The sequence below is a fragment of the Netta rufina genome, assembly GCF_964035555.1.
Source record: "Netta rufina genome assembly, chromosome: 9".
NCBI classification, from domain to species: domain Eukaryota; kingdom Metazoa; phylum Chordata; class Aves; order Anseriformes; family Anatidae; genus Netta; species Netta rufina.
The window spans coordinates 5963207-5979092 of NC_140132.1; the positions used below are offsets into that span (position 1 = coordinate 5963207).

At 44.7% G+C, this 15886-nt stretch overlaps 1 protein-coding gene across 1 annotated transcript in view; it reads left to right on the forward strand.

The window, feature by feature from the left end:
• The window catches only part of EPHA4 (EPH receptor A4), a 95151-nt gene that overhangs the window by 37997 nt on the left and 41268 nt on the right, over positions 1-15886 (forward strand). Inside the window, exon 5 of the mRNA XM_084292154.1 lies at positions 10748-11086. Coding sequence (XP_084148280.1) covers positions 10748-11086 — 339 coding nt within the window. The remainder of the gene's footprint in view (positions 1-10747; positions 11087-15886) is intronic.

Genomic DNA, 15886 nt, shown 5'->3' on the forward strand with positions numbered 1-15886 from the left:
CTTCTTAGGATGTGTTTTTGTAGAGCTTTGACCCTTGGCTATTGATTTCCTTTAGTAATAGACTGGCTGGCCTCGTCACTTATCTAGCCTTGTGGGTTGAGGGAGGAGGATTGTTAGGGCTTTCCATTAGCCTGACTGTGCTGGTGGATGAAGGGGAATTGGAGAATTCCCCTTCTTTTCCCTTCTCACAAATCCCATGGTAAGTACTGAGCAATACCCATGTCCTGATGCGCTGGTCAGAAGAGGTGTTCCAGCGTTTTCCTGCTCTTTAACACCACGATCTGGCATCTCTGTCCCTTGCTGAGTTGTAATAACTGTGCCTAACCTTCAGTTAAGCCAGGCATACAACCTCAACAAATAACTTGTGCTCCGTTTTTAGCATTCTGCTCTATTTATCTCTGCTGAAGTGAGTGGTTATGTTTGCCTTAAATCTCCTATGAGAAAGGGCAGAAGATGGCTGGATGTGAGCATAGGAGACAGTGGGCTGTGTCGGAAGGCCGGGCATAGAAACCCTGACATACACATTTACCGATGCCTCTTTTCCCTCACTCTTGCCTCATGGGGATATTCATCATTGTGTCTGTCACCACCGAGGAGCAGAGCCGCCCTGGGTCTGCCTCCTTGACCTAACTCGGGAATTTAGACTGAGTTTTGAGGCACAGTGGGCTTGTCAGCTGTGTGCTTGGGCATGGAGGTGGTATGATTGACCTGTGGTACACTCGAGCATAAACTTAGGAAAACACAGACGTTTTTCCCTTCTGGAAGCACTGCAAAAGTTGCATTAAGACAAATACTCAGACCATCATTACGCTTCAGTGCTTGCTGAGGGGATGGGCTTTTCATAGGGTTAGCAATCTAATGGGGAATAAATTGCCTTACCAGCACACACATCCTCAAGACTGACGAACAATCAGTCTCAATCATGAGCCTCGTTCTCAAGTTTCCTTCTCCGTAAGGATGTGGGTAGGAGACCGAATTGCAGCCTGGTGCAGGCAGGTGCAGCTCCTGCCCAAGCTAATGGGCGTTGGTCCCACGTCCCCACCATTAATGAGTCGGGTTCTCAGACTGTGTCTTACCAAACAATGCTCACATTATGAGCAAGTACGGGATGGTTTTGTATTGTTTATATTGTCCGTTTGGTTCCGATTATTAATGATTTTTAATTGGAAGCCCTTTACAAAAGAGAGATTACCAGCACAGGCTGTCCAGCTTGAAATTTGTCTCAGTAAATGACCCTGAAAAATTTAGTCCGTTGTTGCCACCCAAACAGTGACTGGTTGATTGGTATTTTGGCGTGGCCTGAAATATTTCTGAAACGGTTGCATTTAAGACAGTTTATACCAGAGAAGCTTAGAGATAATGAGGGCAAATTCAGTGAGATGCAAGAGAAAAGTGCCTGCTTTGAAAGGTCTTTCTCCAGTTTAGGTTATCAAGAAATCGAAGAGCCTGACTTGAAACAGCAAACGTCACTTAGTTGTCTTTACATTCGCCTCTTCTAATTGAATTTAGTGCACTGCTGTATTTCCTCCAGAAAGTATATTGTTTTTAAATTACCATTTCAGTGCTATTACTCAAGGCCCCTGCTTCTAATGCTTTCTGACAGTTATCAGCATAATGAACCATAATGAAATGATGAGCAATCTACAGTGGAAACTCGATGTGGATTCCACTAGAGCTGTGTGACTGTGTTGTTAAAATTTGAATGCACATTAAAATAACACTGTCCTTATTTGTTTCCAAGGTCAAGGTTTTAAAAGAGGTCTGAAAGGTCTAAACACTTCAATTTGGTAAATATTGCACTCTAATATATGCCCTTAGCTCAATCTTGTGTTGAATTTAATGTATCTCAGAGATAAATATTTGACCTGCATTTCCAAAAAAGACTGAATTTACCTACCTAATAACTATGCCTGCAAATGAGTAATTACACGGGAGCTGATTATTTGAGCATATGTTTATTATGATTGCTTAGACTTCTAAATAAACAAGTGTGCTCTTTTTCCTTCAACTTAACTTGTGCCTCTTCTGAATTTCCAGACAGACGCTGATTATCAGTGCTGTGCCTTTTAGAAGAGTAAGAAAGTAGGATACAGCACAAGGTCATATAATGGCTGGTAGGTTGTAGGTAGCTTTGCACTGGCTTTGCCTTGCTTCCTTCACAGAGCTTTGCACGCTTGCTCTGGCCCTGGTTCTGTAGGAGCCCCCTGTATCTGCCAGCACAGCCCCTCATCTTCAGAAGTGAAATGTACTGCGTCATAATTCTTCTGCACCTTTCTGTATGTTCATGCCTCCAGTAAATGATTTTGTTCTTAAAACATCCTGGAAGGTTGTTCATTGTGTAAACAGTGTGTCCGAGTGCCTCGTCAGGTGCAGTATGGCAGTTGCAACGTGAGAGAGCAGTGGGTGAGCGGTATGGAAAGAACAATTCTTCCAGGCAGGTTGGGAAAATAAATCCTCCATCGCTGCCAGACCCAGGGGAAGGGCTGGGACTGTGACTGACGGGGATCTCAGAGGAGAAGGCTCTGTCCCGTCGTCTGTGGAGACAGACTGAAGGAGCTGAGGAAGCACTGAATAAGAAGGGGAGTAGTTATGGCTTTAAGAGAGGAGACGGGCGTAATTTGACCATGCGTGTTTATAATCAGTAGATTTAAAATTGTCATTCCTTTAAATACAGCAACTGTTTATTAGCTGTCTTCTGATTTTCTCTGTTCAGAGCCTTAAATTAACTGAGACATTTACTCAATTAAGTGGGGGCTTTGATTTGGTTAGTCAGGCCCTAGTTCTGCAGAGTCACTGGAATAAATTAGAGGACTAACAATAAGAAATCCAGCAGTCGGGCCAGTGACAGAATGACATGTTTCTCTGGTTGGATTTCGTTCTTGTCAAGCTGTCAGATAACCTTCTGGTATTCACAGTGGAATTTTTCTTTTTATCTTGCAAGAATGAGTGGACACAGCACAGCATATTAGAGAAGATGTAACGTGTCTTAGCATATGGGGCAATGCAAAGTGTTCCTTTTTGGCAGTTCTGGGGAGAGAAACACAGAGCCCACGGAGCAGCACCTGCAAGCATCAGTTTTCCCATGTCTCTGCCAGCAGTAACTGGACCTCTCTGCTTAACTCCCTTTGCCTGGAGAGAAGAGGAAATATCAATTGCATTGTTCTCCATGTAAAGGAAACAAAGCCCATTGTGAAGCTGGTAACCAGGGTTCTTTGGCAACTAAATAGGAAATCGTACATGCCAGTGAAATGGGCATTTTATCATTGGCATCGGCCCAAGATCCCTAGCTTGGCAGAACTCCTGCTGAAGTCAAAGGAGTCTTGCCCGAGTAAATAAATTAAGAATTGTTTACCAAATCAGATGCCTTATTAAAACCCCATTGCAATGCTAACCATGCACAGAAAGGAGGGAGGGGGAAGCAGATGACTGATATTTCAAGTGGCTGCTGCGCCTTGCAGGCTGTTGACTTTAGTCTCACCAGTTGTAAAAACACATGATCTGTAATGATAAATGGTCAGGGGTAGCCAGCCAGACGAGAAGCGAGGGTTTCCCCAACTGTCAGCACTTGTGTAAACCAGCCCACAGCAACAGGAGAACTGTCCACAACTGCTGAAAGAAGCAATTAGTGGCCACGAGATACACAACTGTCACGGGAGAGCGTGGGCTTTACTTCTGAGCCCAAACTGCACAGCCCGGGAGTTTGCTCTGCTTTATAACTTGTCTTTCAGATGGGTAGAGATCAACAAGAAAGGTTTATCCGAAGGGCTTCACGTCTCACCTGCTGAAGCTTTATTGACAGCACCACAGTTGTCCGTGTTTAATGAAGCTTTATGAAATGGAAAGAGGAGGCTGAGGTGCTTTTTCTTAAAGGCTGTGCCTGGCACCGCTTTGCCAGACATTTCAGTAAGGCAACTTAAAGAGTTTAATTGATTATTTAATAATTACTTTCTTTGCGTCCACTCCAAAAATAGTAAACTCTTTATTTCACACTCAGCCTTGCCTCCGGGGAGACAAATGTTCGGCTCATGATTGAGTTACGGTATTGATTGGAATTGTTCAAGGCTCGCCCTGCAGTGACGGCATGGTGAGCTCCATGGAGAGAGCCGCAGTGTGGTCACACTGACGAGGCTGACAGAACAGCAGAAAGCCCTCGTGCAGCCCTGTTGTCTCTTGGAGCCCCAGCTCACCCCTGCAAAGGGCCGTGATGTACTTCACGTCACATTTCATTGCTCTCTGTAGATATGCTCCAGAGATCTTTGGAGTTGTTTGCTGTATGGGTCCTTTCTGCTGCACACCTCTGTATCTGCTCTCCTTGTTCTTGCTGTGTTGTACACAGCTGCTGGCTTTCAGATCTTGTATAGCAGAAGATGGGCTGAACTTCTCACTGTTTCTGATCCTGCATTTACCAGTTAGGTTTTCCTGCTATTAGGCAGTTGGAAGCTTACTTCCAGGTTACTGCTGTTCCTGTAACTTATCAAAGACCTAACTTTTGACTGCATGTCTGTAGTATAGCCAGAGCCAAAGTTGCTGATTCAAATCAGTCCTGTTCATACTAGGCTGCTTCTTCAGTACAGTGAGTCATAGCAGTCTTCCCTGTTGTACGAATCTTGTTTATTATATAGCAAATTAGCTCAAGATTTCTGAATACCCTGAGTTCCCTTTGAAATTGTTGCAGATGAAGAGGGTCAGCTTCTCTCTGCTGCAGGCTTGTAAAGAGGATCCTTTTGTCAGTCCTGGTCTGAGGCCCATTGAAGCTTACTTGTCCGTCTGATTGATTAACAAACGTATAATTGGCACTCTGCTGCACTTAACAGTACATTTATAGAGTTTTCTCTGTTTGAGGGTGAAGTTAAAAAGCTTCCAACTGCAGCAGGCTATCGTATTATTTTAGTTTTAGAGTAATTTTTAATCCTTATCAAGCTAAGGTCTGCTTTTTCTGCCTCAAAAAAGAGCTGATATTTTCCTCAAGGAGAGTGCGGGAATGGTTAAAGAAGATTAAAGTCTTTTCTACATGCTTAAGGTTTTCTGATGTCTGGTGGGAATTGCCAATGAAGCTTCCTTCCAATTTCACACTGTCAGGCAAACGCAGGCTGAATGCAGGGTGACAACCCACTTGAAAATAATTATCCATTGCCCTGGCTGCAGAGGCGTCCGTTACCTGATAGAGAAATGTGCTTTTACACATATGCACATACAGACTAAATTATTTTTTTTAATCATTTTCTCCTTCCAGGGCTGAAAAACCTCATCCTGCTTGTTACTCAGCTGCATACGTAGGTTTTGAAAGCATCTTCCTTTTTTTAAAAGAGACTGCACTTTAAATGCACTGATCTGGTGACTGACAGGATGCTCGTAACGAAGTCTTGGCTTCTTGAGGGTATATATTTGAAATATCTCCATTAGCACTTCCGTGGAGAGTGTGGGTTTCAGCATGTGTTTTTAATAGATGTCCTCCCACAGATCTATCTTTCAAGGTAATAAATATTAACCATAACACAGGTTAATAGTAAACAGATGTGGTTACAGTCCAAATACTGATAATATCTACGTAGTCCTTAATGGATAATGTTGCTGCCAAAGTAATCCACCACCACCATCAGTGGTTGAGGACGCAGTCAGCACAAAGAAAGGAGTCCCCTCTGCCAGGGGCCGGGCCGGGACAGCTGTGGGTAGCTGGAGAGAGCCTTACTTTCAGTGCCAACACAGTGGGTTTCTCAAAGTTCTGAATTCACTTTAAGTCAGAAAGTGACAGAACCTTCTGCTGAAATGCTTTTTTGTTTGTTTTGTGATGTTTCTGGTTTTCAACCTGAGAAAATAGCTTGTAAGGTTACTCAGGTCCATTAAAATTGGCTAGGCCAAAGCCCTGCAGCTTTGTTGTCTTCAGTGCTTTGTCTATGGGACCTCTGGGAAAAGAAAAAAGAACAAACATTTTTTTTAGTCACATACAGCTTTGGTGAACAAAAGTTGTTTGTCACCATTGCACTTCACAGGGGATGAAATCTGCTCTGGCTGCTCTAAAGGCCTGACCAAAATCTGGGGCTGCTGGTTGTCAGCGTTGGGGTTCAGACTTGTGTCAGCCTGGGCCAGCACAGGGCCCAGCTGCAAGTTCTTCCTCATGCCTTGTCGTTTTGTGGGACAGCGAAGTCACTTGGGAGGTGTTTTGCCTGGAATCATTTATTTCTCGTCTCCTCTTGCTGCCCTTTAATCCACGCCTTCTAACCATACACTGCTGCTGAACTAAATGAACTGGTTTAGTGAAGACAGTATTCTCTGTGTCAAACAAGTCTGTCTGGTCTGGTTGTAGAAAACTGTAATTGAATTTACTGCATACACCCACAGAGGCTTTCAGAGAAGCACAGTGCTGGGCAGATCAGTAAGAAAAAAATAAAAAAGCAAGATGCAAAACCAGTGATATTAAAACCTTTGTTCCAGCCATTTAAATGCAGTCACACAGCACATTTACAGGTCTGCCCTCAGATGCCAGGGCAGTTCTTTCCACAGGTATTTGCCAGCTGCCCATGTTTGCAGCTGCAGGAGGGGCAGGTTGTGCCTGGCTGGGGGCCCTCCAGCTCCAGCACCCCCTTCCCCACAGCTCTGTGGTACACCCAATCTGCTCAGGGGAAGGCTTTCTCCTTCGGGCTCAATGCTCACCAAGATTTAGTGAGTGCTGGGGTGCCTTTGGCTGCTGTGTCCTGGGGCACACTGAGGGTCCTGGTGTTCCCTTTGGCACGCTTGGAGGTCTGGGCGAGACGGATCCCCGAGGGCAGGAGGAGCTTTCACTTGGTTGCTGCTAATCTTGTTTGTGCTGTTTGCCTCTTGAAATTGTTTGCTGCATTGAGGATGGGCTTTCTTCTTCCTGCTACCTCCACTGGGTTGAACCTCCCGTGGCTGTTTGGTGGCAGGAAGAAAGGGGCTTAGGGATGGCTTCCTCGGCAGGCTGCTGTCTGAACAACGGACACACTTTGAGCCTGCAACCTCCAGTGGTCCTGCAACGTGTAGGGCAGCTGTCTTAAAGGCTGAACATTATTCTCATGCGAACAAACAGCATAATGAGATGGCCTCATGTCTGCACCCTGCTTCACTTGACAGCAGTGTCCGCGCTGCAGAGGGGCTCCCTTAGTCCTGCAGAGCTGCCAGTCCCTGGCACAAGGCAGAGGGGGCTCCTCAGGTGTGCTCAGGGAGACCTGTAATCCTCAGAGATGGCTCGGATAAGGTAGGAGGGAGCTGGTCAGGTGATGATTCCTGTCTTTGTCGTGGATTTCAACAGCCTCGTATCAGCCTTGCAGTGGCTTGCAGGAGGCCTCTGCCTGGGAGTGGGACCTGAGTACCTTGTAGGAATGGGGGGAGAGAAATAGTGGTGGATAGAAAAGTTAAAATGCAGGTAAGACTGTGAAAATATATCCTTAGTGCAAGTCAGTGCTGATGCTCTTAACTCCTTAAAGACTCTAGTCTTCCTGAATATTCATTTGAGATGGGGTACGTGTCATTAAGACAGACAGATCTGTCTATCTGTGGATGAAAGGGAGATAAAAAGATATAAAGCCTGTAGCTTATTGCAGCAAGGGAAAGACATACACAATCTGCATTGCCCAATACATTTAAGTAAATCTAATAGGAGGGTTGAGGAAGATAGCAAGATTAGCTTGACAAAGATTATTTGTTGCTAAACAGACTCTTCGGTGTTTCCCTGAGCTCAGACACACACAGCGAAGTTGCTCCACCCAAGGCCTTTCCATTTGCTTCATGGCTCAGTTGATTTCGATGGGTTTATTGTGAAGCAAGATTTATGGAGTCTCAAGAAGGAATAAAATTAAAAACTTCCGTTCCCCCGTGTCTGCTCGTGGTGCTGCTGAATAGGTGGGCGAGGGATCCTGCTCTCAGGCCCCGTGGTCAACCCGGGGCCTCTTTGGGGTCCCCCCAGTGCCAGAGTGGGGCAGCTCCGCAGGTCCCTGTCTGGGTGCCCCCATGCTGGCGTTTCCAGCCTCCCACGGCCATGAAAGGGTTTTCCTCTCCTCTAGCAGCAGTGGCTCTGTTGTCAGAAACAAAGCAAATCCTGATCACCATTGAAGGAGCAGATACGCCCCGTGTTTCAACATCTGAAACCAGGCCCATCAATCTGAAACTATTCCCCACTCCCGGTGCCAACAGCTCCATTAACAACTATGCTCCAGAAAGAAAGGAAATTGCTTTTCCCCTCACTGCAATGTCAGCCCACCATTTGGAAACTCCCCCGCATCTTCCTTTTCATGCTGGAGGTGGTGCGCTCATCTCTGTGACCTGCAAGCATCTGCTTCCCTGGTTTTCCGCTTCGGTGCGTCTCTGTTTAGACACTGCTCTGCCCTGTCCCACATACTAATTACTGACTTTTTGCTTCTGAGGAGCTTGATTCATTCTGGCACATTTTCCCACGTGAAACTGGACCTAGAGCCTTGGAAAATATCTTAATGGACGTCAGAGCAAGTCTGAGATTAACCCCAACCTGGCTGCTGTCTGTGAGCTAACGGGCACGCCAGGGCCGCCCTGGCAGGGGGCATTGGCCCCGTGCTGTCCCAGCCCTGGGCAGTGCAATGCAGCCAGGTAGCACTCTGCAAGAAAAAGCTGCTTGCTTTTTCCTCTCAGGGTCTCGCTGTGCACTAGCTGACCCTTGGGTAAAAGGGTTTTGTCCCTGGGAGTCCCGTGTGCTGCCAGTGCGTAAACCAAAGTGCAGGCTTGCAGCCCTGTGGTGCGGCAGGCAGGAGGAGTCCCTGTGGCAGGGCCTCCCTGTGCTCTGTCTTCTCGTGGCACTAATTCTGCCTGCCAGCTCTGCTTAGCCCAGAGACTGTGCTTCAAAGGTTTGGCAGGAAGGGAGGATTTCCCTCCTCTCAAAATGAATATATTAATTTTGTATTTGTGAAGTTGAGCACAGAGACACAGTCCTTGCTCAGCCACTTTTGCAGCAGAAGCCTTTCATCTAGGTGCTGAAGATAAGTAGGTACATTTGACCTCTGTGTCATTTCAGACTTTTTCCTTACATATCTGCTTCTTAAAAAATCCAAATACTCTGTGTCCTGCTGAACGTCTGTTACGTCCTGGCAGCTTCAAGCACAGACCCCAGGACATGATGCAGCCCTCAAAACCTCCACCTCCGCAGCGTGCTCGGATCTCAGCCTTCCATGTTGAGGCCCTGATGAATCCAGGCAGCCAAAATTCATCTTCACCACAGTCACCTTTAGACGGCTTAACCTCTTTGCTGCTATACTTGAGTCATTTCATGGTTTCAGCAGAGTTTCACCACAATTTATTCAGTTCCCAGTTTAGCCTGGTGGGTGCTGTTGTACCTTTGGCATACGAGAGATTAAGATTAATTTATTTTTACGCTTAATGAAACTATTGGTGCTGGCTGAATTGTTTTTCAATTTCACAACATTTAACAAATAACAAGAACGAAAAACCTGGAATGAAAGTAGTAAGAACTTTATCTTCCCTTCCTTTCTGCCTGCAGATCTAGTTGAATGTTTTTGAATTCCAACCATCAAATATATTTTGGGAAATTTAAGGAGCTCTCCTGTATCTTGAATAAAAATTGAATTTGTGACTTCCTACAAAATCATTTCCAGTGTTCTGCCAGTAATAACATCTGTATTTAAAGCTCTAGCCATGCGTGATTACTAAGGACTGCCATTTTCACTGCATTCTGGTTTGGATCATTACATTTTGCATGCTCCATTCTCACTCCGCTTCATTTCTGTTCGGGGCAGGACACAAGGTAAAATATTGTACCTCAGTATTGTGCATGCAGTCAGAGAGCCATTGTGCTCGGCCCCAGAAGTGGCTGCATTTTGATGATCAGCGAAGCTTTTGTGTTGTATAAAATCCTTCATCTATTTCATGGGGTTGCTCTGAATCATTCCTGTTAAATTTAAGGATGGAAAAAGTGTGTCTCACCTCAACTGTATTGAAATTAGATTAAGGATCAGAGGATTAGCTCTTCTGCATTTTTGATGTGCATATTGGGCTGGTGCCTGCGGGGACTGAAGCATGTCAATAAGGTTTCTGCCTGTGCTTTGGCTGCGGAGTGGGCAGGGTGGTGCTGGAGGCAGTGTGCGGGGCCGGGCAGAGCCAACCCTGAACGTGGCAGCAGGTTCCTGATGGGCAGCGTGGGGCTGCCCTGTTGCAGCCTCCTCCCTCCTTCAGAGCTGTAGCAATCCTTCTGCCCAAGTCTTCCTCCTGCGCCCCACAGGTTGTATCTTCTCAGAGCACCACGTCCAGCCCTTTGCTTGATTGGCTTCAGGATTTGCTGAAGGTGATCTGACATCAATTTGTCTGGAAAATATTGCACTTCTATTGTTAAGAAAATAAAAATATTGGGAGATCAAGATTTTGAGTGGGTGTATGCCTGTATGTAATGGAGGACCCTGAAAATTTCAAATAAAGCAGGAGTTTTGTGCATTTAATGCTTTGCTTGAGAGATCATGAAAAATGAATGTAAAGTAGACCAAATACGTATTTAAGATTTCCTAAGGAGTATAAAGAGCGCAAGTGAAGAATACAGTTCTTGTTTGATTGCAGTACTGGACTTGCAGGTTAATTTTGAGCTGGAAAATACTGTAACTTCATGAAGAGGTTAGAGTTTGACTTGCTAGTTAATTTTTCATCTTCATGAAGAACACAGAAATAAAATTCTGCACAGTCTCCGCTGACATTGACTTCACTGGGATTGTACACACAGTCTTTCCAGTTACTAATGATGTGGATGTTTTCTTTCTAGGCCCTCCGTCTGCTCCCCAGAACCTGATTTCCAACGTCAATGAGACATCGGTGAACTTGGAGTGGAGCCCCCCGCAGAACAAAGGTGGTCGGGAGGACATCTCCTACAACGTGGTGTGCAAGAGGTGCGGTGCGGGTGACCTCAGCCGTTGCCGGTCGTGTGGCAGTGGTGTGCACTTCAGCCCGCAGCAGAACGGCTTGAAAACCACCAAGGTCTCCATCACCGACCTCCTGGCACACACAAACTACACCTTTGAAGTCTGGGCAGTGAATGGAGTGTCCAAGCACAATCCCAGCCAGGACCAAGCTGTGTCAGTCACTGTGACAACGAACCAAGCAGGTAGGAGCCTAAATACGAACTTTATTCCTGTCCATTTTGCCTGTTTTTAGGAAAGCTGTGGTTTCCATTAAATTTAGCACGAGCAAATGAACACAAGGATGCATAACTGGGTCAAACCCTTATTTTCTGGGTTATTTATATGGATAGTTTAAATTCTGTAGAGCTAGAAAAACCGAGGAGGGTTTGACTAGCGTAGCTGGTTGCAGAGCTGCGCTGCAGCACACTGCGAGGACACTGGGAGGCATTCTGCAGAAGCAGAACAGCACAGCTGCCGTGGGCGACGCGGAGGGGACAGAGCCAGAGCCACTCAGCAGCTCTGCCCTTTGTCAGGGAGACGCCGCACGTGGACGTGGACGTGCCCTTGGAGTTTGCAGAGGGACAAATACGTGGCTGGGGAGCGCAGCATTGTGCTTCTGCCTGCTCCCAAAGAGCTCTGTACCGTTCAGAAAGAAGAATGAGTCGGCTCTCGCTTGCCTTCATGCTAGCGCTCTTCTCCTTGCAAAGTCAATTAGATTCTGTCCTGTTGTTAAATAAATACCTCCTTAACCTGCTGCTAACAACATTTCAATTGATCAGACCTGGCATTACTTGAGAAATCCCATATGAGCTTTCATCTTCATGCTGCCTGATTTTTACATTTCGCTCGTCTGGGAGAGTGAAACACTATTTGTGTCTATACCTGATTATTTCAGATATCCTAAATGCTTCCAGTTTTTTCAGTTCCCTGTGTTTGTCCTAGCAAAAGCTGCAGCAGAATGGGGTTTAGTGCTGATGATAATTTCTTTTTTTTTTTTTTCTTTAATTACATGAAAACTTTTATTGTTTGCAGATAGGTAGGATTTCAAGCACAGAGTTCCAGTTCAATTTTTAATTTAATGCACAGAATTATGTACATTTGAATATGACACTCTTCTATATGCAAATTAGATATCCAGACTGTCAGACTGGCTACAAGACTGTCAAACCTGTTATCTAATCACTTGCAGCACTGATTGCCTTCAAGTCCCGTAAACATTGCAGGCATTCAGCACCTTAAAGCGTAGCTTGTGGGGTTATCTTTTATCTGTGGAGTTCTGGTGTATGGGACAATGTGAATATTGTATGTTCTGAGAGTACTGGACTACATAAATATTGTGAGTTCTGTTTCCTAGTAGAAGCATGTGAAAAATAGGTACGCGTAATCAAAACTTGCAAATCCTAGCTCTAGTCCACTGCACTTCAATATTAATCGTGAGAGGTGTGTTTAATTTTGCAGTCACAGTTGAAAGTAAAATTGTCAAGTCCACACTGAAGCTCCTTTGCAAATCTGGTCCTTTTTTCATTTGTATTTTTGTTCTTTATACATAAAGATGACAGTAAAGTGATACAGAATCCCTTTTAAATTATAATTCAAAAATCCAAACTATTGTTTTGTCCAGTGAAAAGATGATTAATAGAGAACAGGAGCTATTACAGAGATGTAGGAGAAAGCTCCGGGAGAATGCTGTCATATGCTATATGAAAAGAGAAAAGGTTGAGAACAGCAGCAGGGACAGTGTTTTTGTGCTACGAATGCCTAGCAAAGAGAGTATTTCTGACTGATTTTGGCATGTGTAGGGATTAGTGGATGCATATATGCATGAATAAGTGAGTGGGATCCATCTACCGTGTGAAAATTCTACCATCTTATGCTTTAATATGCAAACCGAAATCTGATTGAATATGCAAATAAGAATTGATTTTGTTTATTATCCATGAGTAGCAGTTCTTCACATCAGGAAATTTGTATTTTTGCCAGCATTTCCAATTATGAGACATGCCCAGTCTATCAAATGCTTCAGAGGGCTGGAGAGAGCTGTACCGGTACACATGAAAATTAACTCCAAGGTGCTGCTGTTCTCCTGTTCTTCATACATCTTTGTGTATTCTGCTGCATAGAAGATCTAAATAGAAATGTGTGATCTAAACGTATAGATCTCAACTAAGATAAATAGTCCTTACATATGCAAATAATCCTATTGATTTCAGTGGAACTGCTTGGCTTGAGTATAGGTTTATAAAGTTGGACCCTTGGGTTTTACAAGTACTGATCTGTTTAATCATTGTAAATGTGTGTCTGGGGTGCAGTAGAATTCCAGTGCCACTCATTTTCTTTCACTATATTTCATTACAAAGAAATCATGTCATGACAGAGCACTGCCATAGGTATGATTTCGATCTTGCACCTTTCTCATACTAATGTAAAGCTACCTTGGTTTCATTGCAGCTGTTTTTAATTTAAGAAAGATTAGAGCCAAACTCCTCCTTTAATAAAATTCTTTCCCTCTTTTGCTAATAAAAACAAGTCTACCAACACTGAAAATCTATAAACTGCTCTACTGTTTTTGCTATCTATGGTTGTGCTTTCCAACATTTGATAGAAATGAAATGTTGTTAGCATGGTTCTTTAGTGATGTGAGCAGCGCTTGTGGGTCATATCCCAGGGAATTGCTTGCAAGAGGTGCATTCTAGAGATAAAATCAATAGGGATGATTGGGACTAAAAATGCTTCATCTTACGTACAGTCTCAAGCTGACCCCCCAAATATGCAACCATGTAATCTGAAGAAAATCTGTGGACATTTTAGAACACAGTTTTTTAATGTTGGAATCAGAAATCCTATTTTTTGTATGTTTGCTCGCATCGGTGCCAGCCCCTAAAGAAGGCATGCGCTTGGAGGCAGACAGAAAACAATGAGAAACCAGGTACTGGTGTATTCAGCACGAAATTGAAGAAATGTGTTGCAGTGACATAAAAGGTGCAGTTGAAAAGCACAGGTGTTTTTGTGTTTGCTTTTGCTGCTTTACTCCTGGAGATAATGAAATGAGGCTGTTTACTTTCCACCTTTGTTTAGAAACTCTTTTCAGTATCCAATTCTGTAGAAAAATGTTTAAATGAAAATAAGCTTTTGCCATTCAAAGTGGAATCAAAAAGCATTTGAAAAAGTATTTTTCCTGCTTGCTTCGAAAAGGTCCTGGTTTTTATGTGTACGTGTATATATATATATGTATGTATATATATTTAAGAGAGAATCTAAATTTCAGGCTTTGAACCAAGTAAAAATTTCTATCTCCTAGTGAAACACTTCAGTGTTGTGCCGTTTTAAGAATTTTGAATGGTGAATTCAGCTCGCTATTATTATGCATGTTTATTAGAATAATTTTTTGATTTTTTTGAGACGGGAGCTGCTGCTCTTTTCCCATATAAGATTAAAACAAAATTAAAAAAGCAAAGGATGAAGCCCTGAGCTGTAGAAACTTGCAGCCAGCACCTCATCACAGCGAGGACTGGGAAATACTGATACTGAGGGTCCCTGCTAGCAGTGGTGGCTTTTGTGGCTGGCTCTTTTTGCTCAAATGAAATCAGCACTTTGCCCATCCCTTAAAAATGTGAAACGACTTGTGGAAGAGCTGCAAACCAGCAGTTCTCATATGGTGCTGAGAAGAGGCTGGTTTCAGTGCGAATCCCTGCCAGGCAGCTGACTGAACACTTCAAAAATCTCCAGGCTCTTTTTTTTTCCCCCCCAGTAAGGATAATGCTGCGAAGCTGTTCAAAATTAAAAGTAAATCTCTCAATAAAGAGACCTTGTTCACAGCAAGCAGGAAGCTTTTTTTTTTTCTCTCCTTTTTTTTTTTTTTTTTCTTGAAGAGTCACTGCACACTTTATATTTTAATAAAGACTACAGCCTGACTTCTTAGGTATCTAGACGGGTTCGCTGTCCAGTTCGCTGTCCCACACAGCTGGGACCGCGTCTTTGTACGGGTGCTAAAGGAGCTCATAAGGCAGGGGAGCAATGGTGGGGGGAAACCTAAGCAAGCTCTGAAAAAGATTTAAAATCCCAACTCATTCTTCAGCTTTCTTTCCTCCCTTGTTTTTGTTTGTGTTTTGTGAGGGATGGGCTTCCTTCTTGCTCCCTTCGTGCGGGAGTTAAACGCTTGATGTTTCTGAGTAGGCAGGCTGCCTGGTGATTTGTTGCCTTGTTAGGTACCTGGGGCTCGGTGCGTCTTTAAGGAGACCATCTCAGCTCGGTAGAGGAAGGATGTGCCAATTAAGATGAAAAAAAGAGGATAAATAAAGAAACTTCCTCTTTCTCCCCCTGCATAAAACTAGAAATCTACGCTGCCTGTGCTCAGGTTCAAGAAGGGATCTTCCTTACGAATATCTCAGGCTCCCCGTCCCATTTTTTCCTCTTTCTCTTCTCGCTTCCCTCCCCGCTCCTTTGTCTCCGATCCCCCACACCTTGCCTGTCTAGCTGTCTGTTCGCCTGTCTCCCAGCCGCTTCATCTCGGCGCGGCTGGCGGTGCCGCAGTCCTTCCCCCTCTTTTGTATGCTCCCCTGGTCCCTCACTGTCACTCAGAGCCCTGCAGTTGTTCAGCTGCCACTTCCAGGCAGGGCTAAAATGGGTCACGGTGCCAGCAGGACCCGCTGAGAGGACCCACGTGAATCCTGTGTTCTTCTGGGACAGGCGGCGCTTGCGATGACCGAGCTGCGGTGAACCCGAAATTCAGTGCGGGGAAGGGAAATGTCAGCTGCTGCTCGGCTTTATTCGGCCTTTAGGCGTGCTTGTTTGTGGATGTTTTTAATTCCACCAGCAAAAACAACAAATCCAAAACCCCCTTGGTGCAGATCATGTTTTAGGTTAGAAATGAAGGGGCGAAAAGTGGGAGCTGCGTGCTTCCAGGTGACCCGCCAGCTCCGCTGGGCCCGGTGGTGGGGGAATATGTTCCCATTTGGCCTTTCGGTGGGTCTTTGAAAGCCCACGTTCCCTTTCAAATGTCGATT